This window comes from Sardina pilchardus, chromosome 23 (assembly GCF_963854185.1).
Source record: "Sardina pilchardus chromosome 23, fSarPil1.1, whole genome shotgun sequence".
NCBI lineage: Eukaryota > Metazoa > Chordata > Actinopteri > Clupeiformes > Clupeidae > Sardina > Sardina pilchardus.
Genome location: NC_085016.1, coordinates 14823394 through 14846857, shown reverse-complemented (window position 1 = coordinate 14846857; position 23464 = coordinate 14823394). Strand labels below are relative to the sequence as shown.

The window sequence follows — 23464 nt, the reverse complement described above, 5'->3', positions numbered from 1 at the left end:
TTGACACTGAATTGGCCGGATTTACTAGCCTAGCCTCTGCCATTCATTTGAATGGAGGGCGGGACTTAAGTCACGCTCTCCAGTTATATATAATACCTCCATGATCTGGATAGCTCTACAAGGAATAAACTATGTGAAGCTGAATGCATGAAAATTAAATTAGAGATAACATAATTTGAGTAATCAAGTGCAACCTTTCTGAACTCCAAAAGTCAGACAGACAGACCCACACACACAGACAGACACACACACAAGCGCACACACACACACACACCTGTGACCAGTGCCAGACGCTCCACCCCAGTAAAGTCTGCGTGCTCGATGGCCATCACTCCAGCTGCGGCAAACAGCTGCTCTGGGTAGTTGTAGATCAGTTGCCTGAGAAGAGAGCCCAATCACAATCACATACAGTCAGGGGCCATACGGCTAGGAGGAGCCAATATATTCAGGACCATATAATCATTCGATCAACAGCGCTCATCTGTAAAGCCTGACTTATGGTCACTTGAAAATACATCCATTTCAAATATTGCTCCATGTTGTCTGTATCCATAAACGTACGGCAAACATGTAAGACACAAAAAAATCAATGCAGTGTGCATTGATAGAAGTCTCCCTCTGTATCCGTACTTAACGCTCAAATGAGCCATACTTTACAGCCGACACAAAAACCACAAAACGTCATGATGGGCGAGTATCTTTCCATCGGTAAACAGACACATCTGCGAGCTGCAGGTGAGGTAGGTACCTGTTGATGAAGCAGTTGATGCCGTGCTTGAGGATGCGCTCCACCTTCTCCTTCATCTTCTCCTTCTCGGCCTGCTCGATCTCAGCCACCTTCGCCGTGGAGTCCACACGCACCCGGGAGCCAAAGATCTGAATGGGAACACACACACACACACACACACACACACATGGATCAGAGACAGCCCCCTAAACACACTCCCGGCCAGAGGTGGAAAAGTTCAGCTTGAGAGAGTCAAAGTCCTACCACATATATGACCCTGTAAAGCGGAACGCGTCGTTTCGGTAAAATGTATTAAATTAAGTTATTGTGCTCACGTGAACGGCCATAAACTAAGCTTTCCAACGGTATGTATAGCGAGGGTATTACACAAACTATCGCTAAGATAACCGCATCCAAAGTTGACATGGTTCTCCGGTCACGGTATGCCAGAAGAGGAGAAATCACCTTTTTAAGCGGCGCGTGCACAACAGGAATGACAGCAAATGTGTTGAATCTTCGCCGGGTTTAACAGTCAAAACTTATGTTTTTCCGTGAAATGTGTTCACGATATGAAACTGTAGACTGTATACAGTCAAATTATGCGAAAACGTGAAATTCAACATTTTAACCCGGAAGTTTGTTATTGTTGATTATCTCAAAATAACGTTGTGCGCAAAACGACTGATTTCGCTTTGAATGGTCACATATGTGAGCTAACCATCCACTAAACCAGCTGATTCTAATTAGTACAACTCTTCAGACACTTACAACAGCTAATTAGTGAAATCACCTGTGCTAAGTGCACAGGTGGATCCAATAGATGGTAGGACATTTACTTTCTAAAGTTGGACTTTTCGACCACTGCCCCTCCTCCATTCACAAGACACAGCGATATCCCACGCTGACAGAGAGCAGCTCAGAAATATAGTGGTCACATGCTCACTGTACAAAGCCCACATAGCTGATACTACTGCAAAGAGAAGAGTAAAGTAGGATACAGACCTTGATCTTGTCTGTGTCCATGCCTGTGTTGGCAATGAGGATGTTGACATTCTCCAGCCTCTTGGGCTGATTGACGCCAATTTTCTTATCCAACAAGAAACCTTTCAAGAAAAAAAGCGGTTAGCAGGCTCCAAGTACATTTTATTAATAAATCTATTACAAGTGAATGGGGGTGTTTATGACAGTCCCCGACACAACCATACACAGTACTTAAAGAAAACTAAAAAAAACTGAAAGATATTGATCACCCAATGCACTTCTCCCTTTCCTTTTCACTCTCAATGTCCAACTATTATCTTATGTGTCTCTGTACATTCCCTCCCCTCTCCCCAATTCCTCCCTTTCCCTAATACCTTCATCCAGGTAGGAGTCGGTGAGGCTGCCCCCCAGTTTCTTGATGATGTGGATGGCCTCCAGGTTCCCGGATCCCTTGAGCCTCATCACGGCCTCCACAGCCAGCTTGGCAAAGTGGTCCTTGTGGTGGGTCAGCAGCTTGGAGGAGAGTGTGGTGCGGGAAATGTTCAACAGATCCTCCTGGAACTTCGCTGGTTCGTTACTGTGTGGGGCAAGGGGGAGGGATTTATCAACAGGATAAACATACCACTTCCTCTTAACATCCAAAAAAGTAGACCCTAGGTTGTTCTTAGAACAGAGTTTCATGTCTACCCATCAAAGACGTTACCTAACACATCAGGATTTTTGGTAGCGAATTAAGGATGTTCTTCCTCAAACAATGTTAATATTATACAAACTTATTGCATCTGTATTAGCATATACAATCGTTTCAAAGCCTCATAATTCATGGCAAGTCTACCTGGGATAGTTGCGATCTGATGGCTTACAACTGAATTCTCAATGGAGATGATTAACAAGATTAGTATTTTCAGAACCAGAGTGGGCAGTCATTGTTGAGCTCTATATAGAGTGATCGAGTAATTGTCCAGAAGAAATAAAAATTGAGCAATGCAGATCAAGAAATACTGAGTCATATCAGAAATTGAGTTAAGAAGTGTAATTATTTACCCATGGTCCACTGCTGCCGCTTTCAGTGCCTCACGGGCAACTTGAGTGGCCTTTCGCCAGCCACAGATGATCGTCTGAGGGTGGATCTTCTTGGCAATCAGGACCTCAGCTTCCTAAAAGCCCAATATGAATCTTAATTCTGTAAACCGTTCATTAACACACACCACTGACCAGAAGAGAGAGAGAGAGAGAGAGAGAGAGAGAGTGAGAGAGAGAGACAGGAGTTGCGAGCACCACACAAAATATTTGGGATGAGTAAAGTGAGACGGGCAGAATTCAAATCTGAAGACATACCCGAAGCAGCTCAGCAGCAAGAACTGTAACAGATGTGGTACCATCTCCAACCTCATCATCCTGGACTTTGGACATATCTGCGTGCATCAAGCAGAGAGAGAAAGGCAAAAGCAATCAACTCCAAAGTTAAAGACTCAGCGTGGTACTACAAAATGTGAAACCTATCAAATGTTAGTTTGTGACATAAAGGTTGTACGCACCAACCAGCACTTTGGCAGCAGGGTTGTCCACACCAATGGCTTTCAGAATGGTGGCCCCATCGTTGGTTACTGTGACAGTGGCTTCTCTGCCACCTCCAAGAAGGATTTTGTCCTAAGATACAACAGCAAGACGTCAGCAAATGCAGGACCCACAGCATCTTCAGTTTCATTTAATGTGCATGCCTGGCATAAACTAAACTAGTCAGAAGACGCAGACTTTCCTGTATGAAATCATCTCATATAACATACACAAAAAGACAAGTAGATAGGCTGTGCCTGATATCTCTCCCAACTGACTTAACATACCATTCCTTTTGGTCCCAGGGTGCTCTTCACTAGATCACCGATGGCAATGGCACCGATGAAGGATGACTGTGAATGAATTGAGATACCCATGAGCAAGTGTTGTTTTACGGCAAATAACTAATGATTCGACAGTTTTCACCTGACAAAGCAACTCAACTCACCATGCGGGCAGTCTCCGCTTTCTCCTCATCAGCCCCTTGCTTGAAGATATTAACGGGTGCCATTGAAATGGACGCCTGTTGTGAAAATAAATAATTCACAAGGGTCAATATACAGTTATTGTCAATATACAGTTCTCAGATATCTATTAGGTCAACCTCTAGCGTAGGGAAAAAAATCAATAATCATTACAAAAATGCATGATCTGCTTTAGGACTGCATCTGTTAAACTCATCTTCAACTAAACAAGACATTTTATTGCCTTTTTTCACAACTTCCTGACATTCTATTGATTATCACTCTATATTACTCTAACCTGCATAATCTGGGTGGGTTTGACTCTCAGCTGCCATCGTGTGCCATTGAGCAAGGCACTTTACCCGGAGTTGCCCCCAGGAAGACTGGCCCTATGATTATCGTCTATAAATCGCTTAGGATAAAAGCGTCCGTAAAAATAATTACCACTATGACTTAATATTAATAATAGCTAATAGTCTGATCATTGTTGCTTATGTACAAACATCTTTGTGTCATGCGAACATCATACATGGATCAGCATGTGTCATCTGATAAACAAAACTCAGATAAGCATGAAGTAACGCGCTATCTGAATACACTGAACATGATCTACAGACTAGTGTAAATTGAAAGATCTAAATCTATATGAAACGTGGAAACCGCCATGAGAATGCATAAGATGATGGTCACTCCCCAAGCAGTTTTCTTCACTCTCGTTGACAAAAGTAGCTAAGCTACCACACGGTCTCCTCCCTCTTCTCCTAAGAAACCACTAGAAGCTTACCGGCCTGTTCCACGATGCTAATCTTTACTTAGTGTGAAACAGTCCAAATGACAAAGTATTACACACACGTTTAAAACAAAATAACTTTATTTAACGGAGATTACGTCTATATACGTATCTGCAATAGGTAACACATCAAATTATAAAATCTGAGACGGCTAACAGTGCTATACTTTGCTAGCTACCTGCTTCAGTTTTAACAATACAGTACGAGTGTGTGAGCTAGTAACGTTAGCATAGCAAGCTTGTTTCATTCAGCCAAGCACTACATATCAACGACCAACTGCAAACATTCTGCAAGACTCACAGAGGTCATCTTGACATTTCTACATTGTCAGCTTTACATCCGTCCATTTCCACAACAGTGTTTCTTTTTGCAACACATTTGCATGCTAGCATGACCGGCTTAATTGTAACGGTAACGTTAGCTTGGGCCCATGTGCTTTCCCCTGTCAATTGATTGCGCATCTTATACAGAGAAGAGGAAACACACAAATGTGCCAATTTGAACTTGTTATCTTTCTTAATGCCAAACGTTCACGTATGAACCAATCCCAACACACACAGACTCACGAATACTCTACATTCAGAACTTTAATACAACAAAGGTACTAGCTTACCATGATGTCTGAAGTTGGTTGAGGCCGTAGACGTTCAGGGAGGAACCAACCAGTCAACGCTGTCGCATAAGGCACGCGAATACTGTGACGTAGTTACGTCTGCACAAGACTCGCACCCAGATCAGCGCATCTCTGAAGAAGAAAAACCGATTTGCCAAGGTCTTAAACATATGTAAAACATTATGCTTTATAATTTGAAAACAGGACGGAAATATGTGATCGATTTTTACAGGGGAAAAAAAGTTGTTTTTATATTTTGACTGTAGGCCTACAATTTATAGGCCAGAATTAAACTTCAATCTCTCACATAGGATAGGACACTATACATTTCCATCCAGTAACATGTTTCCTGTCGCCTCTGATGAGAAGGTCACTGTCAAAAGTCTATTCTTCTGCGATCCCCCCCACTCACACACACACACACACACACACACACACACAGACACACACACACACACACACTCACACACAGACACACACACACACACACACACTCACACCGCTGTCTGTCCTGTTCTTCCTTTTGTCCTGTCTTATGTTTCTTATATGTTGTATTATGTCTTATACGTCACTACGCCTGCATAGAGAAATTGGCCCTTGGGGATAAATACGTTTTATATTTATTTATCTATTTAATTGAACTGAATTCAATTGTTCTTTGGTCTCATTAGGATATTTGGTGGAGGGAATAATGAGGAGGAGGAAGAAATCCATCCTCAGTAACAGGAGCCACCCATTGCATGACACTGTGGTTGCCCAGCAAAGCAGCCACAGAGACCGACTCCTCTCCATGCGAAGCAGGACTGAGAGTTACAGGAGACCATTTGCTCCGGCCGCCATAAGGCTGCATGATGGACCTGTTGATATGCATTAATTATTTATTACCACTGATAGTAGCTTTTTAACTTTACCTTTATTAACTGTTGTTATATGCGTTTTTATTTATGTTTTTATGAGTGTAATGCATGGAGAATGTTTGTTGATGGACAACACACTGTAGGCTGCTGGACATCTTAATTTCCCCTGTGGGGATGAATAATACCTATATCTATCTATCTATCTATCTATCTATCTATCTGTCTGTCTGTCTGTCTGTCTGTCTGTCTGTCTATCAATCTATCTATCTATCTATCTATTGTCCGTCTGTCTAGAATACCTTTTTGTATATAAAAAGCATCTAAAGAACTGCTATTGGTGTGTTCACAGGTCTGCAGTCAGAAAGAGGGGAAACATGGACGGCACAATAAAAGTTAAAACACTCAGCCACACACACAGACACACAAACACGCACACACAGTCACAGACACACACACACACACACACACACACACACACACACACACACACACACACACACACACACACACACACACACACACATTAATCATAAATAAATAAAAAATAATAAAGTAGGCCTATATTTTGAGAAAGAATTCTATGCTGCTTTAAATGTCCCATTAACATTAAAATGGCTAGACCAGTCAAAACGGACTACACAAGTCCACTACTGGGAAACTTATCAAACTGTTACCCAATTTAGATAGATAGATAGATAGATACTTTATTGATCCCCAAGGGGAAATTCAAGGAATTTCCCAGGTTTTGTAAAGTGGTTAAGCATGGGGGGGATACGCTTTCTCCATTATTCCCAGGCCCGTGAACACCTTAATTCAGTTTTCCTTATTGAGTAGTGTGTTTTATACGTTTATGGTCATTGTTTTATTAGTCAATTCTATTTAGGATAGTCTATTGTTGTTGGTATTAAGATAGCATGTTTTTGTAAACTGTTAATTTGCTAATGTTATGCTCATTTGTCATTGTAAGCCACTCTGTACAAAAGCGTCAGCTAAATATCATAATCATACCATAAAACATATTATATAAGTTATCTATTAAGACCCATAATGAGATGAGGCTGAAAAGGAGAAAGATGCATTTTCGTAAAATTCACTTCAGTCCATAGGATGTGACGCATCCAGTTTTCCTGTTTGCATTTTGTCTCGCTCAGTTGGAGGCGGAGGAGGCTGAGTGGAAAATGGCCGACGGTGTGGATCACATCGATATTTACGCGGATGTAGAAGAGGAGTTCAATCAGGTATTACTTTCATTATTTGCCAGCATGATCGTTAGGAGCACGTACTTCCAAAGAATTGCACGGAAAGTGTAACTTGCAAACAGTTTTGTTGTCCCATCTATGAATTGCCTCCTCAACCGCTGCGGAGGTTGGTCCATGTCTAGCTTTAAGGCTAGCGCAACTAGCTAATCAGCACTGCACTAGTCACATGAATGAATTCTCTGCAGGCAAAGTTATTTTTGTTTTTACAGCTTGTATTATTTTCAATACAAGTGCATGTCTGTTTGGTTTTAGACTAGGCGTTTTCTTTTGAATGAAAGAAGTGCACCTTTGTAGATACGCTAACGTGCGTGGCCATTGTTTGCTAGTGTCGATTAGGAACGCCAGTTAGCTTTGAAGTGGCGGGGAAAGGCCTCGCTCACTGAAATTGTGTGTGGCCTTTGCACTTCACATGGTTCATTTTGGATGTCACAATGTTGTACGAGATTTTTTTGCAAGAGTATAGGTCCAATTCCTTGTGTCTTGTGTCTGTTGATGTTGCATCATTCATTGTAACGTTAGTTTAAATAGGCAACGCTATTCAAGCATTAACGCATGGCGCTATCCAACCCATGTAACCTGAATGGCAGTCAGTCAACTTTTGTTAGCTAACCTTAACGCTAGCTGTGTAACCTTAGCTTAATGTTGTTTAGTTGGACATCAACATGGGCATAAGCTGTTATCGTCATATTGGGAGTTAATGTGAAGAGCTGAACTTGTCAACAGAATTACGCCTATTCATTGCATGCAATTTATTTCGCATTTAGTTAATGGTAACGCAATTCAACGAAAGATGGGACTGCAAGTGTTCTTATTCAGCTATGCATATTTAATGCAACTTTATTTTGAAACATTTGCAAATGTTTTTAACACGATTGAATAGTATTGCATGTCCTTTTGAAGGCGTTTTATATATGCCATTCTTTAGTGTTAGGCCTGCTTCTTAATTGGTTTATATTGAGCGACGTTTCCCGTTTCTGCATGTACAAATGGGAGCGCTGCGTACTTATTGATCAGTGTACAGTAGTTTGACAGGCATCATGTAGTCACCCATTAAGTGAACTGGTGGCCTAACTTTTTCCGACATTAATGAACACGCATGGAGAGATTAATGACTTGCCCTTGTGGGTCGGCTGCCGAGAAGCTTAATGGGAATGAGGGTTTGCAAAGTTTGTTTGAGATAAGCCTCAGGATTATCAGTGTACTCTGGGCCAGGTCTCATCGCTTTGAGCTGTCCCTGACCTTACCCCAGAGGGAAGATCCAATGGGAATCGTTAAAACACACAAATATGCAGGCCTACTTGGACACACTAACACACATAAATGCATCAGACAGGGTGCCTAGCGCATACATAGAAAACACACACACACAAACACACACAAACATGTATCACAGAGGGAGAGTCTTTTGGTACAGTTGACCCCAGTGGGGGTAATTAGCAGAGGTGGGACAAAGTCATTGTTTGGCAAGTCACAAGTTAGTCTCAATTCATTGCCCTCAAGTCCCAAGTCAAGTCCCGAGTCAAGACAGGCAAGTCCCGAGTCCAAGTCCAAGTCAAAGGCCAACAAGTCTCAAGTCAAGTCCCAAGTCCTACGGTCTGACTTTCGAGTCCTTTCAAGTCTTTTTAAAAATCGAGTGAAACAGGTATTTTGTCAATTGAATTTGTGTGTGCTGGAGAGATTGAGATGCAAATCTGTCTAGCAGAAATGTCAAATGGTATCTCTAGCACATTCTCAATGAAATATAGGCCCTATGTGTTAAAATATGTGTTCAATTTGTTAAGAAACCACTGATAGGCCTACACAAGCTGAAATAGTTTTAAAACGTGTGACCATGTTTATTACATTACAAAAATGTAGGCAAAACCGTATTGCCATAAGGGGGATAGAGATAACTCACAGCAGTGGCAATCCTAGTCTCTGCTCAAATCTCCAGTCCACACACACAGAGAATGGTGTGTCTTGTGTCTATTTCATATTTTGAATTCATAAACTTGACATATTTTGTTAACAATTTATAGTATTTTAGGATCTGCATAATTACTTATAGCTAAAAATATTCAGTAATTTGAATAATTCATATTGATTACACTTGTCTTTAATGACATTACAGGGTGGTGTGTAGGTCTATTTGAATGCCTGTCACTTTAAGAAGTGCGTGAACGTAATTAGGTTTCATTCGGTTAGAAAAATAGTCACGCATAGTTTAAGGATATATGTTTTCATTAAATAAAATGAATGTTCAAACAACTGACAAGGTAAAGAAAATATTTCTGATGTCATAGAAAATATCTTGCAATGTTAACTTCTATGATTTAGGTAGGTTACCGTGGCGTGGCATTGTTGTCCCGTTCACTTTTTCCTTCATGTTTAATTGGGTGGGTGCTTAACTTACTCGACCATGACATGGAGTTTGATATGTATCCAATGAGTAACATTAGGTCTATGGTAACAACCAGTGCTCAAAATAACGTTATGGTAGCCTATTCTCCTCCTGATAATGTTAGTGGAATGGATTTAATGTGAATGTACACAAAAAGACGCAGTGGCTATATGATACAGCGCACTTTTGAGGTGAAAATGTTCCACCTTTTAAAAGCCTAATCCTAATCGTGGTTAAATCCATCAATTAGACAACAGAATCAGTAGGGTAGGCTACCAGTTTTGTTTCATAGTAGCCTACCAGGCATATGTCAAAAGCAGGCTAGGATGAAGCTGGGAGGAATTTAACAAGTTCTACACAGTCATTCGTTTCTTGTTGGTCTCCACATATTTTTTGTAGGCAAACGAATTAACGAAATAATCGTAGGTATCATTTTGCTGGTGCATTCACGTTCGTTGTCTGGCCCTGCGTGTTGTCTAGCTTGTTCCGCGTGGTTGGCCGCTGTCGAATCAAAACAATCTACAGTAAGTGATTTGATTGGATTTTGTGCCGAATACGCGCATTGTCTCACGCACAGGCGCACACACATAATAGATAGACCAGTCCGTGTCTACATTTTATCTTTTTGTCTTTCGTTTTTTTATGGGAAGTAGCAAGTCTTTACAAGTCAATAGGCGCAAGTCCAAGTGAAAGTCCGAGTCATTGATGTTAAAGTCCAAGTCGAGTTGCAAGTCTTTTTATATTTTGTCAAGTCGAGTCTAAAGTCATCAAATTCATGACTCGAGTCTGACTCGAGTCCAAGTCACATGACTCGAGTCCACACCTCTGGTAATTAGTAGACAGAATTAGAATCGATGAATTTCCATGGAGACTATGAGCAGAAATATCTGCCTGTCAAAGAATTGAAACTTGTGTTTGGTCGCTCCATATTAGGATAATTATATAAGTTTAATGGAAACCTCAGATTTAGGTTACAGACATATGAAATTCTGTAAAATATTATAGCTAAATATATTAGAATCTGATATAATGAAAGGTTTTTTTTTGTGTGTGTGCCTTGTCTTTGAAATCAGGGTGAGGATTACCCAGTGCACGACCAGATAGACTTGTACGATGACGTAATCTCTCCATCTGCCAACAATGGGGATGCTCCAGAGGACCGGGACTACCTGGACAATTTGCCCCAGCCTGTTGGCTCAGAGGGGGGCAAGGGTCCTTCATCTAACGTGGTCTACACATACACGGGCAAGAGGATTGCTCTGTACATCGGAAACCTCACATGGGTTCGTCTCTGTTCTTGTTTTTGTAAAAAGTATTTTTGACTTACTCATCATAACATGACGTAATGAGATTCATATTATCGCCCGGATAATCGCTGTGCAAACGTTTGGTCTAATGTGGGTAGTACTGAGTTGCACTATTTGGTCACTGAATATCTGTAATGCGTTCTGTGGACTGTGGATTGTTGCAAGTGCTCAGGCTTGGAGTAGGTAATATGGTTGATATCCTGACATTTGCAAGGGTTGGTATTGATTCTTAAATAAAATAAAATATTGTTGCATATAACTAAGGCTAATATATTTGATATCTCTTTCCATAGTGGACGACAGATGAAGATTTGTCAGATGCCATTCGGTCGATAGGTATTAATGACGTGCTTGAGATCAAGTTCTTTGAGAACCGTGCCAATGGCCAGTCGAAAGGGTGAGTAACACAAGTCTGATTGTTGGCTGTCTTTGCTAAAAGGGATCAGGAATGACCTGTACTTTGGGCTTCTTTCATAATATCAAGTTGTGTTCATGTGTGTCTCCATAATGTTAGGCTTCTTTAATGAAGTGTATGTGTGTGTGTTTGAATGCAGGTTTGCGCTGGTCTGTGTTGGTTCTGATGCTTCTTCCAGAAAGCTACTGGACCTGCTGTCTAAGCGGGAACTTCACGGGCAGAACCCCATCGTCACACCATGCAACAAACAGTCCCTCAGCCAGTTTGAGATGCAATCCCGGAAAAGTATGGCCATCAAGCCTCTACATTAAACCTTTCTTTTGCTATAGTTGTATTTCTAATATTCAGCCCCTGTATGAGATCCTCTATCGTTTACTTTTATTAAACATGTTTTACATTTGTTAAAACTGTGGAGGAGATATACTCAATTGTCTCAATATTAGTACAGGCTTGTCCGTTTGAAATACCTGACCCCTTGTGCCTGTTTGTATCTGTCAGGCACACAATCAGGTCAAATGTCTGGCGAGGGTAAAGCTGGCCCGCCTGGTATCGGCCGTGGTGGCTTCCCGATGGGCCGAGGCCGAGGGCGTTTCCCTGGCCCCCCAGGACCAGGGGGAGACCGTTTCCCCGGCCCAGTTGGACCCGGAGGTCCTCCACCCTTCCCAGGTGAGTTTCACTTCAAACCCCTCCCCCCTCCCCCTCCCCTGACGCCCTCCTTTCCCCTGCCCCTCAAAACCTCGCCTCTAAACTTGGCACGGCAGGCATGGCTCTGGGTTCACGCCGTCCCTCAGGTTCCCGGCTGGAGGCAGTTGCGCCGTCGTTTCAGGCTGGCCACCTGGCTATGCCCCCACTTCTCCTCCAAACGCTTTAGCGGCTCCCCCTCTCCCCCCCACGCTCCTGGCCGCTCTCCTATGTGAAGGCCTGTGTGACCTTTGACCTCTCGTCCAGGTTTGCTCACACTCCTTTGGAGGTTGGTTAAGGACAGCTCAGACAGCCTGCATTCCTTGTTTCTTTTGATTTCCTTTTCTTCCCCTCCCCCTTTTCCCCCCCTGTTTTCATTTTTGGGGGGTGTGTTGTTCCCCTTTCTTTTCCATTTCTTTCTATTTTTTTTGCTTCCTTTTCCGTTCTTCCTCTTTGGCACCTCTTGCTGCTGTTGCTGCCTCGCCGCGTCAGGTGCCAGTTGTGATTGTGGTTTCTCTCCCATCAGGGCCCGGGGCCATAACCCATAGGCACCCCAACAGCCAGCTGATGGATATGAATTTCAATTGCTTCCAGCCGGGGCGCGATGGGAGCTGGCGACCCAGAGGTGAAAGGCCTCGTCTCCTATTGACAGAGCTTAAGCAAACAAACAAACACGTGTTTAAGAAACTCACACCCCCCTCCTTCCTTTCCCCTACCCTCTTTGTTGTTGTCATGATCATATTTGTTACTGTCTGTCTTACGTCAAGGCAGCTCTGTGTGTTGTATTCTTTACTCGGCTGTGCTGTCTGTTTGCCTGGGCTAAGCCCAAGGCCGTTTTGTAGTCATTGCAAAAAGGGGGGTGATTTTTATTTGTTGTCTTGATCCTTGTCAGTGGTTCATGTTCCCTCAGTCTTTCTGTCAAATCAATATAAGGATGCCCGTGTAGATATTTCATATTAGGAGTACTACTCACTACTAGTTTTTTGTTAGCAGGGTTTCATTTTTACTGAATATAACACGTCAATATGCTGTTTGTGAGAAGCCTGCTTTAGGTCTATATGAAATAAATGCTCTACACAAGATTTCTATTTAAAACACAACCCATACCAATAATATTTCTCAGTGAAATTGTTGTATAGCACCTGATGTGTGGAGACAGACATGAACTCCCTTTGCTCGTACAATCTGTAATGCAAAGTGCGGAAATGAAATCGACCTCGCCTCATAAAGTATTTATACTATTAGCAAGAAGGGTCCGCCTGCTAGTATTAAAATAAAAGCTACCCTAGATGTTTGGTGGCATTAGATTTTTGCCATCGGCTATGAAGCGGCGGGAACCCTTAAACGAGGTGGAAAGTCACATTTCCCTCCTTTTTAGAGAAACAGGATGGAGTTCTGGGTACAAAACTCCCAACTCAGCTCTCTGTTTCTTCCTGCTTTTCTATCATGTCTGCTTTGGCTGGTAACTTCTATGAAGGCTTAGCTTTGCACGTTTGTTATCTTTTGTCCAGTACATCTTTAACCTCAGCTTTTAAAAAAAAAAAAAAAACTATTCAAGTAATATGGTCTTTCTGTAAGTGTTGTTACCCTATTGTGTAGTTGTCTGGATTGAAATCTTTCTAATAGGTGCTAATTGTGTGTGTGTGTGTGTGTGTGTGTATAGATATCTGTGTGTGAGACTACTTGTTAAGTATGTCTTTCTGAACTTGACCTTTCTGAAGACCTTGCTAACACCTCTAATCTCAGTTCTGCTTGGCTAGGAAAGAGCTGCCTGCTCATTTCCACCTTTATCTGTGACATTAAGAGCTCATTACTCATCCTCTTGTGCTTCTTCCGCTTTGCCTGACACAGTTGGCCCCAATTTAAATGACTTGATACTTTGTGCTGAACCAACGAGCAAAGTGCATGAACTAAAGCAATTGTGTGTTGTGGGGGAGCTTTGAGCCGTCCCCTGATGTTTGTGCTTTGATCTTGCTCATGGTAATAAACCAGCACCATTTTTTGCCCTGTTATTAAATTAGTTTTAGCTGTGCACTTTGCTTTCCATTTAAATTAGGGCCCTCTGCATTAGCATCTTCATCAGAACAGTCTACAAACGACTTAAAAAAAAAAACATGGCCATTATCATGAGGTTATATCGAGCTAAAGTTAGTCAACCATGTCGGCAAAATTGCAGCCTTTGCAGCTACTGTTTTTTGAGTGCAGAAAACAGAAAATAATTAAAATCCTTAAATTACCTGAACACATTGGAGGCTCTCATTAAGGCTGAGATTAGCACACACACGGTGAAAGAGTCAGAGGTCAAAGGCAGCCCCCCCCCTTTCCAGCCACATACACACAGGCAGCCTTGAAATGTATATTTTTCTTTTATGTGTGTTGCGCAGCATGTTTGCAGATTATGTCTGCAAAGACTAAAGGCAGATCAGGCAATCTGATCCGCAAGAGAATTGGTTTCCTGTGTTGGAATCATAATTGCGACTAGTTAGTCCTTAAAGAGTAATGTTAACACTGTGTAGCAAATAGAGAATTTTGAGAAATTTAAGCTTCAATGGAAGCAGACACGCTTTTCCAAAATGAGACGAGATTGCCTGAGTCTGCTACTCACAAAACTAAAGTAATCCTCTTTTTAGCAAGGTTACCTCGAGTGAACTACAACACGTTCAAAGCCTCTCGTAACTTGTGATGCATACTCATGTTGCGTTCTTCTCTCTTTATGTGTCTCTTCCCTTCAGGAGGCATGCAGGGACCGCCTCGCCCTCCACCTGGCCCACCTGGACCCCCTGGTCCCCCCGGGCCCCCACCTCCGGGACAGGGTCTGCCCCCGCCCCTCTCTGGGCCCCCCAACAGAGGCGATCGCCCCCCTCCCCCAGTCATGTTCCCAGGCCAGTTTGGCCAGCCTCCGATGGGCCCCCTCCCTCCAGGCCCACCACCACCTGGCTACGGCCCTCCTCCTGGCCCCCCTCCACCCCAACAAGGCCCACCTCCCCCAGGTCCCTTCCCACCACGCCCTCCTGGTCCAATAGGCCCACCCATGGCCTTGGCCCCCCCTCCACACATGCAGGGTCCACCACCTGGCGGGCCACCCCCTGCCCCTCACGTCAACCCTGCCTTCTTCCCTCCGCCCGGGAACAACAACATGCCATCGTCAGACAGCAGAGGCCCTCCTCCAAACGACCCGTACGGACGGCCGCCTCCATATGACCGAGGAGACTACGGACCTGGTGGCAGGTAAGATCCGTATGCCGTGCACGTCACCCCAAATACATCTCTCAGTCCGAACCTAGTCTCTACACTCAGTCCACGCAGACCAATGAATGTCGTCAGTTGTAAATAGTGTTTGTATTTTCTGTTGCTTTCTCTATTTTCACTTAACTTTTCTCATTTTCTGCGAAGTTGTGTCGTTAAAGTTTGTGCTAGTTGTTGGTCTTATTGTTGTATAAGAGGGAGGCCCTGTATTTCCACTGCGTTACACACTTATTTGTTTTTATAACCTTGTGAGGACATTGATGTTGAGGGATACTCTTTTGGAGGGATCTGCTGCCCATAGAGCAGAGTTTAAAATTTGTCAGTCGACCGTAGTGATGACCCTAGTGATCAGTCGCGAGTCGCTCTTCCCTGTGACCCTGAATGTCCCTCCCTCTGGCTGCTTCCAGCAACCCGAGACCCCCGCTAATCCCAGACTTTGGGCTCAGACCCCTGAGAGAGCCCTGGATTAACGAGGGCGGTATGGCCGATCTGAAACAGGGCGGCAGGCATTTGCCCAGTGCCAGTGACGCAGGGTCAGTACAGCTCCAAAACATCTGGCAGCCCCCGAACAGGAACCTCAGACTCCTTGCCTGGCTTTGTTTGTTTTGTGTTTTGTTTTTTGTGTTTGTTTTATTTTGAAGAAGTTGTTTTTATTTTTTTTATTATTTTTTTTGAGTGGATGCATCCCTTTAGGCTGTGTGTTTTGCTGATTATTTGCTACATAGCTTGGCTTGGGGGACTGGGTTGATTTGCATTACACCGCATTTTAAATGTGTGTAAACTGTAATACCACATGAGTGGTACTTTTGCAGTTTTACTTTTTGATTAACCCTTATGTGTGAGGGTGTGTGTGTGTGTGTGCGCCTTTTAACCCTTTACATCAAGGATGCTCAATCCTATCCCTGGATATGCATGCAGGTAACATCAATAGGCCTCAGATCTGGCTCATGGCAGTCAACTGCCTCAGCCCGTGAATGTTCAGCTAAGGCTTGGGGGGGGGGGGGGGGGGGGGGGGTCGGTGCTACGAAGAGCACATATCCAGGCAGAGGATTAGGCACTCTGTGCGTGTGAGATTTTGATATTTCATTTTGTGTCTTGGTTTTGGTACCAAATAATGTTCATCTCTGAACTTTTGTATGTGTGTGTGTGCAGGGAGATGGATTCGGCACGGACCCCGCTGAGCGAAGCAGAGTTCGAAGAGATCATGAACCGTAACCGGGCCATTTCCAGCAGTGCTATCTCACGCGCGGTGTCTGACGCAAGTGCTGGTGAGAGCTACATTGTTTACCGTAATATCCTGACTATTAGCTGCGGCTTATACATTGATTTTTCTACATTTCTTCCGCTATGAGGTTAATGCAGGGGGGCAGTTAATATGGTGTTAATATGTTTGTTTGTTTGTTTTTTACTTGCATAAAACACTGTCCTGCGGCTTATACACAATGTGGCTTATATGCGGGAAATGACTGTAGTGGTGTGTATGTTGGACAGTCTGGAGCCATGGTCCACTTTGCATCAGAAAAGTGATGGTGGTCCATGAACTGACTGGGTCAGTTTCCAGTCAATTCAGACTGTACTAGATTCTGTCTGCAACATCGGTGCCATTTTTTGCTTGGCTAAAGAAGGTGTGATGTTTATAATGAGTGTAAAATATGTATCAAAATTGGGTAGTACATTATTTTGTCACCTAAAATCTCTTTCCAATCAATTTTGAAATAAGGCAAAATCTTGGAATAACTCAAAAAAGAAAGAAGCTTTGGCACTCTGATTTTAATCTAAAATTTAGGAATGCCCATACTAGTCCTCTTGAAAAAACTTTTCAAGACTTTTCTTTGTTGACCGTTAACTAGAGGCCTTATTGTCCTGTGTCTTATCCTCCAGCGGACTATGGGAGTGCGATAGAGACCTTGGTGACGGCCATCTCTCTGATCAAGCAGTCGAAAGTGTCTGCTGATGATCGCTGTAAAGTCCTCATCAGCTCGCTACAGGACTGCCTGCACGGCATCGAGTCAAAGTCCTACGGCTCCGCGTCGAGGTATGGCTCTGTCAGTCACACTACAGCTCTCATAAAGGGCCTGAAAGGGGGGTGAGTAGTTTGGTTGTTTGTCCTGATTTTTTTTGAGAAACGTTGTGATGCTATTGAAATGTTGTGGGTTTCTTTAAGTCAGTTTTAGTGGGGAGTTAATGATTTTTAGTTTTGTGCTACTTTAGAGTTTGGAATTTTGTTTTAAGTCTGTGTAAGTTGGTGCAATTCTTCAAATTTGACTTGCACACCCATGATATTGCAGTTAGTAAGGTGTGTGCATCAGATGCATCTGTGTGATCTGTGCATCTTCACTGACCTGTCGCTTTTCTTGAAGAAGGGAGCGCTCACGTGAACGTGACCACAGCCGGTCGCGAGAGAAGAGTCGTCGACACAAGTCGCGAAGCCGGGACCGCCACGAGGACTACTACCGGGAACGCAGCCGCGAACGAGACCGCCACCGCGAGAGGGACCGCGACCGCGAAAGAGATCGGGACCGCGAGAGGGAATACCGCCACCGCTAGAACGCCAGTGAAGGTGTGTATGCCGTGGTTCCCTTGTCTTGCCACTCCCCCTGTTCTCCCCTTCCTCCTACCCTCTCTCCCCTGTCCTCCTTTTTCCTCTAGGAAGTGGAGATCTCCTCCAAGGGCTCCTGTTTTAGCTCGTTTAACATCAGGTAAGTGGGGGAATCCGATGAGGTAAGAGGTTTATTTGATTGACCATGTAGGAATTGTACTGCAGACAAGGTTTGTCTTGGTGTGACTTTCCACAGTGTTTTTCCTGTTGCTGGGGGATGAACGCTAGTGGGTACTTCTGAGGTTTTCTAGAAATATGTCATTTATGTTGTAATTAATTCAAAATTACCTTGTGTTTCATCTGTGTTACACAAGGAGATCAGTTGTAAAACTAAATGGGGAAACTATTTTGGATATGGATATGGGAGCATTTTTGTAGTGACATTGTAGTTTTTGTCTGTATTGTGATTGTGGACTTGTGTGCACCAAGTGCATTTATTATATGTTGGTGATCAGTGAGATCAGTAAAATCAGTATGTGAAATGTTGTCATATCTGATACACTATTGGTTTGCTAAGCAGCAAATATGTCCAAGATTCAAAATTGTGTAGTTTTTATTCTACGCTTTGAATTGATTTAAGTTGATCAAGATATTGGAAAGGAATGTGCGGATATATTATTGCATAAATACTGATATTAAAAAATATTTGTAATACCCAAGCAATATCATTATCATACTTACAAAATTTACTCACTAGTAAGATGCATATATGAAACCCTCTGCTTCATAACATCTTAATCCATATGTGAATGTATGAGTAAAAAAAATCAGAGGTCCCTTTACACCAACCTCATACTCAGTACGCATCCTAACATTCCCAGTTTGTGTAAACATTTGTTCTGTTTGTATCGAATCAGTTTTATAAATAGCCCACCATTGTGATTTGCCCTAGCCATTTTAACCTCATAGCTCTCATGTTTAATAGTACATCTGAGGTATGTGTAATATTGGCCATGTCATTTAGACTGTTTTGTGATGCTCTTTCACAAATATTGGACAGATTTGTAATAATCCTGACTTCTGACAGTATAACTTTGCTACTTATGAAACTGTCTGTGTTGTGTAGGGTTTGATTTTGGCATTAGTGTTATTTGAATTGCAAAGGAAATTGACTTTGTTGAATTGCAAAATATTTCTCTTGACAAGACTGCCCTTTAGATAATTGACTGTGAAGCCTTCCATATTATAATTATCATACCTTGGTGGAGTTTAATCATAGTTTATTTTTCCTGTAATGTGTTGTTGCTCAGACATTCCATTAATTTGTGGCCAGATAATAATCTTTTGAAGAAATTGCATTGATCACTTATGGGTTTGGTCAGACTTTGAGCCTAATTTGTATGCACCTTTTGGTTTATAAAACTTGGCATATTTTTTATTTAATATCCGTACAATACAGACATTATTTTTCAAACTATGGTGGAAATATTCACAGTTAGTTGTGGTTCAGTCTCAGATGTGGTCTAATAAGTGGTAAGATGAACGAACAATATCTAGTATGAGATTTGAAAAAGCATAATTTCCAGAAAGTTTGCTGTGGGTTTGATAACTGTTATCGTTGATGAATATCAGAATGTACTGACTCAAGAAACCTCTCAACTGCAGCCCCTTATGACCAAAGCCCTCTCCATGGCCCTTTTGGTATTTATGCATATTTATGCCTATTTATGCCTATACGGTCTGTCAGCCAGTTATTGTGTGAACCTGACTGTTCTGGTCAACTCTATCATTAAAACTGTCCACAATTTTGTATGTCAGAATTTTGAACCATTCCAGAATATAAGACATGAGAGTAGAATGAATATAATAATTATGTAAACTGTAGAAATTCGATCACAATGTGGTCTAAATGAGAAGAATGAGCTCAAATGTCTACATTAGATCAGTGAAGGTGAATGCCTTTATTACTCATAATGATGTCTCAAGTCCTTATTTATTTACCTTTTTTTTCTTTTATTTTTTGTAGCCTGATTCTGAGAATCACTGTAATACCGTGAATCCATAGTTGCCACCAGATCTGTGGCTTCCTGGAATGGAAGGCTTTGGTCATTTGACCCCAGTGCTCACTGGCCTCCTAGTGGCTTGATTAGGTTGTACAGTTGTAACAAACCATTCCAACCTGACGAGAAATTAAAACAAATCCTTCTGGCATCCTAGTCTATTTGGTCAGATTGGTCCAACGAATTTCAAAAAGGAAATGTAAAAATCCAAGTTTTTGGCAGGCCAAAGCTTTTAGCTGCACTGAGAGGTTTCTGTGGCGTTCTGTATTTTGACATCCTTGCCTCACCAACTGTGTCTTCTGATGTGCCTTTATCTGTCGACCTGTGACCTCTCTATGCCGAATTGTCCTCAGATCTTAACACATTCTGTTTACTCACCTAGCCTCTGGAGCGAGATCACTGTTGTAGTGCAGGTGACAATGACTAGCATGTTTTTGTTTCCAAGTTTGTCCAATGTAGGTCATGATCCTGTTTACAGGCTTGGAGAAAGCAGATATCCTGATGACCTTTTTGCTCTAGTGTTTTTTGTTTTGTTTGTTTGTTTGTTGGTTTTCGGAAAACAAATTCACACCTTCATTCTCTCTTTCTCTTCTGTCAGTATCTGTTTTGTCATGAGTACATTAATGGAAATGTTTCCCTTTTTACCATTGGGGTCACTGCATTTCAGGAAGCCTAACTTGACAATATTAGTACATGATTGTCAATACACAAACAAATCATTGAAAGTGAATTAGCCCTTAAACTAATGTGCATTAGCCATTAATGGAATGCTATATGGAAGTGCATTACTGTATGTGAAGCCTCGGCATTATCACTGTCAAATAAGTGTTACAGTAGTGATGGTGGTAGTATAAACATATTGCAATGCAAATGGGGCATTCTAATTGTACCAATAATATGACCTCTAGAAGATCTCTACAAACCTCTTCTTATGAAATGCATTGATCTCATTGAGTGTCTGTAGTTCTCAGAATAGAAAAGGGAATCTGGTGGGTTGCCGTAGCAGGAAATAGTGATTGAATTTTAAATTGGAGGAAAAGGGGAGGAAAAAGGATAATTGCACCATGTAAAATATATATATCCATGCTGCAAGTGATTTTATTCTTGTGAGACCAGTTTTTCCACTTTGGAAATAAGATTTTTGAATTTGAGCTTTTCGATAGCCTCACCTATTTAGAATCTATTTAAAAGCCAGGGTGCTTCTTAACTATCCCATATCACAAGCCAGGCTCCGGCTACCGGGTGTATCTAGAGAGACTCCCTTTGGTAATATGTAGTGTCTAATTGAACAGCTTTTTATTTTTTATTTTTCTTAAATATAAGCCTTACTGTGTTGGCGTATCATGTTTACTGAGCTGCATGCAAGTCTTCCCATCCTGTTCTTCCAACTGTGTCCAAAGAGCATTGAATCATTCTCTTTCTCTTCCCCTTCTGTAACGCTGGTCATGTCTTTCCTCTATTCTGTCCAACGACTACTGTCTTAGATCTAGTCACATAGAATCCTCTGTAGTCTTTCCAAGTGTGTCTCAGCTCCCGTAAATGCACAAATATCATGATGTTGACTGAATGTTTTGTGTCATGAGATGAATTGAATGAAAAGTAATTTTTAGAGTGGGATGTGGGACATTGCCTTAACGCATTGAGTTGCTAACGAATCGATCTGAATATGTGTAAAGGCATTTGGTAATGTGGATGAACACTTGCATACTGTTCTTATCTGGCAAGTTGCAAAACTGAAGTAATATGATCTAAAATTGTAAGCTCTGAAAGTCTTACTGAATTTGCCACTATAGTCATTACCACGAGGGGGAAAATATGTTCCTTTGCCATTGTGTTTGCATGTGTATCAATTTTTGTATGCTTGTTTGTGTGTATGATGGGTCTAGTTAGAGAACGGGTAAACAAAAGCAAATCTCTGCATGACTGGGTTGCCCCAAAAAAAACAAAACAAACAAACACCACCCTCCGTTTCACACCTTTCAGCTGTCGGAAGAGGAGGAGCCACGCCTGGACAAGCACCCATCCACCCGCGCCGCGTCCCTTCAGGACCTTTCTGCCTCCCAGCGACCCTCATCCACCCACCCATCCCTTGTCCTCTCTCTTCTTCCAACTTTGCGTCAGAGGATGGGACTGACACTGTTGTGTAAGGCTGCATTAGAGGTGTACAGAAACAAAAAAAGACCCTTCATCCTATACTCATGGTTTAAAAAAAGAAAAAAAAAGACAAACAAAAAAACTCATGGCTCTTTTTTTTTTATTTTTTTGTTTTATTTGAAAGGCATACAAAGACAGACCTATCATACCTGTGTAATTAAAAAGAAATCTCTGCTTTGCATCGTAAAATCCACTAAGGAATAAAAACTTTGCTTGCGTTCCCCTAAACGATAAACATTTTGACCGCTATAATGTATAAATTGTCTGTCTAGGGATATTGTTTTTATAGGGACTACTTCTGGTAAGCGTCTTTATTTTTTTTCTCTTAATGACTCCTCCCCCTCTCCTTGTCTGTCTCCTGGTTCGGATAATGTTTGTATATGTCTATGCTTTGATTCATTATTAAATAGACTCTGTGTTGTAATAAACTGTTTGCTGGGGTTGCCAATTGTTTATATTCTGAATTCCTTAAACTGACATCTCACTCCTAGTTCATATGAAATGTGTGCCTTGGTGGATCACTGTCATATTTACTGGTCATTTGAAGTCAGAAAGTTCTCTGCATTGCACTGTCTTGTTTTATACAGAAGTAAGCTTAAAACTTAAAAAAAGAAGGTTTGAGGTGTTTATTTTCAGAGTACAGTCCACAGTGTGATTTTTTATTTTTTTACAAATATTAAGGTGTACACTAAATTGGGTAAACTATGCTGTGAAATGTCACTGATCACTGGCAAGAGACTTATAGTCCCGCTGCCTGATATATAATTAACTTCAGACTTGTGTTCCAGCAATGGTAGAGATGTCACTCCTAGGGGTATAACTTTGCCACAGAAAACAAAAATGTGTACATTGAAGTGGTACTACTACCAGTAAGATATGTGGACTTGTACTCCATGTATTTTGACAATGTCACATTGTTTGGCAAAAAAACAAAATCAGTTACTGATTGTGCCTTAAAGAGCATTGACATGTAATTTTTTATTGTGTACTATATTACTGATGGTTGAGTCAAATAGATATACATAGTGAACTTAGTGTAGCTAGTAGGATTTTGAAGGTGGTAACAAATGTTTACATGATCAGTGCTTTAACAGACACTCCCATTTCATTCGTGTTTTTTTTTTTGTTTGTTTGTTTCTTCTTTTGTTTGTTTGTTGACCAAATTAAATGTAGAACCTTTGGTACAGTACAGTAAAAGTAGATACACACTTATGTCAAATTACACTAATTCTCTTGTCAAGTTGTTGTTGAGCAGCAAATTGACCATTTCATCTGGTCTCTTACCTTCATTACAGTAATATGAATCTGAAAAAATCTTGACAGAACCAATGAATGGTTATGGGGTTTGTAATTTTTTAAATTACACTGATGATATTTTGAGTCCATATGCACATTTTCCTGACATTTTATCAGACTAAACACTGTGACCTGAA

General features: G+C 41.8%; 2 protein-coding genes across 10 annotated transcripts in view; one reads left to right on the top strand and one right to left on the bottom strand.

The window, feature by feature from the left end:
- cct2 (chaperonin containing TCP1, subunit 2 (beta)) overlaps positions 1–5229 on the bottom strand; it is an 8404-nt gene extending 3175 nt beyond the window's left edge. The window contains exons 1-10 of the mRNA XM_062528069.1: positions 5134–5229; positions 3714–3788; positions 3553–3618; positions 3247–3358; positions 3047–3123; positions 2753–2865; positions 2083–2285; positions 1730–1830; positions 749–876; positions 275–378 (exon numbers count right to left, since the gene is read on the bottom strand). Coding sequence (XP_062384053.1) covers positions 275–378; positions 749–876; positions 1730–1830; positions 2083–2285; positions 2753–2865; positions 3047–3123; positions 3247–3358; positions 3553–3618; positions 3714–3788; positions 5134–5136 — 982 coding nt within the window. The 5' untranslated portion in view covers positions 5137–5229. The remainder of the gene's footprint in view (positions 1–274; positions 379–748; positions 877–1729; positions 1831–2082; positions 2286–2752; positions 2866–3046; positions 3124–3246; positions 3359–3552; positions 3619–3713; positions 3789–5133) is intronic.
- Positions 5230–7102: 1873 nt separating this feature from the next.
- On the top strand, positions 7103–22459 carry cpsf6 (cleavage and polyadenylation specific factor 6). Of its 9 annotated transcripts, none has more exons than XM_062528059.1 (12): positions 7103–7228; positions 10703–10912; positions 11230–11333; positions 11491–11636; positions 11850–12017; positions 12559–12657; positions 14765–15260; positions 15686–15811; positions 16431–16546; positions 17160–17364; positions 17639–17838; positions 21861–22459. In XM_062528059.1, exons 1-11 carry the CDS (start codon positions 7169–7171, stop codon positions 17823–17825), a joined length of 1917 nt encoding a protein of 638 aa, XP_062384043.1. In that variant the 5' UTR covers positions 7103–7168; the 3' UTR covers positions 17826–17838; positions 21861–22459. The 9 variants fall into 9 exon arrangements, with proteins under 9 accessions (XP_062384043.1, XP_062384045.1, XP_062384048.1 ...); XM_062528061.1 differs by having other exon boundaries at positions 7154–7228; positions 11862–12017; XM_062528064.1 differs by having other exon boundaries at positions 7154–7228; positions 17160–17313; positions 17642–17838.
- The last annotated feature ends 1005 nt before the right edge of the window (positions 22460–23464 follow it).

Excerpts from the sequence above, each read along its gene's own strand:
- cpsf6 (XM_062528059.1), top strand. The coding sequence starts at position 7,169 with ATGGCCGACGGTGTGGATCACATCGATATTTACGCGGATGTAGAAGAG. Across the intron at positions 10,913-11,229 it reads ACATCGGAAACCTCACATGG|TGGACGACAGATGAAGATTT; the intron begins GTTCGTCTCTGT and ends CTCTTTCCATAG. Across the intron at positions 15,261-15,685 it reads GACTACGGACCTGGTGGCAG|CAACCCGAGACCCCCGCTAA; the intron begins GTAAGATCCGTA and ends GGCTGCTTCCAG.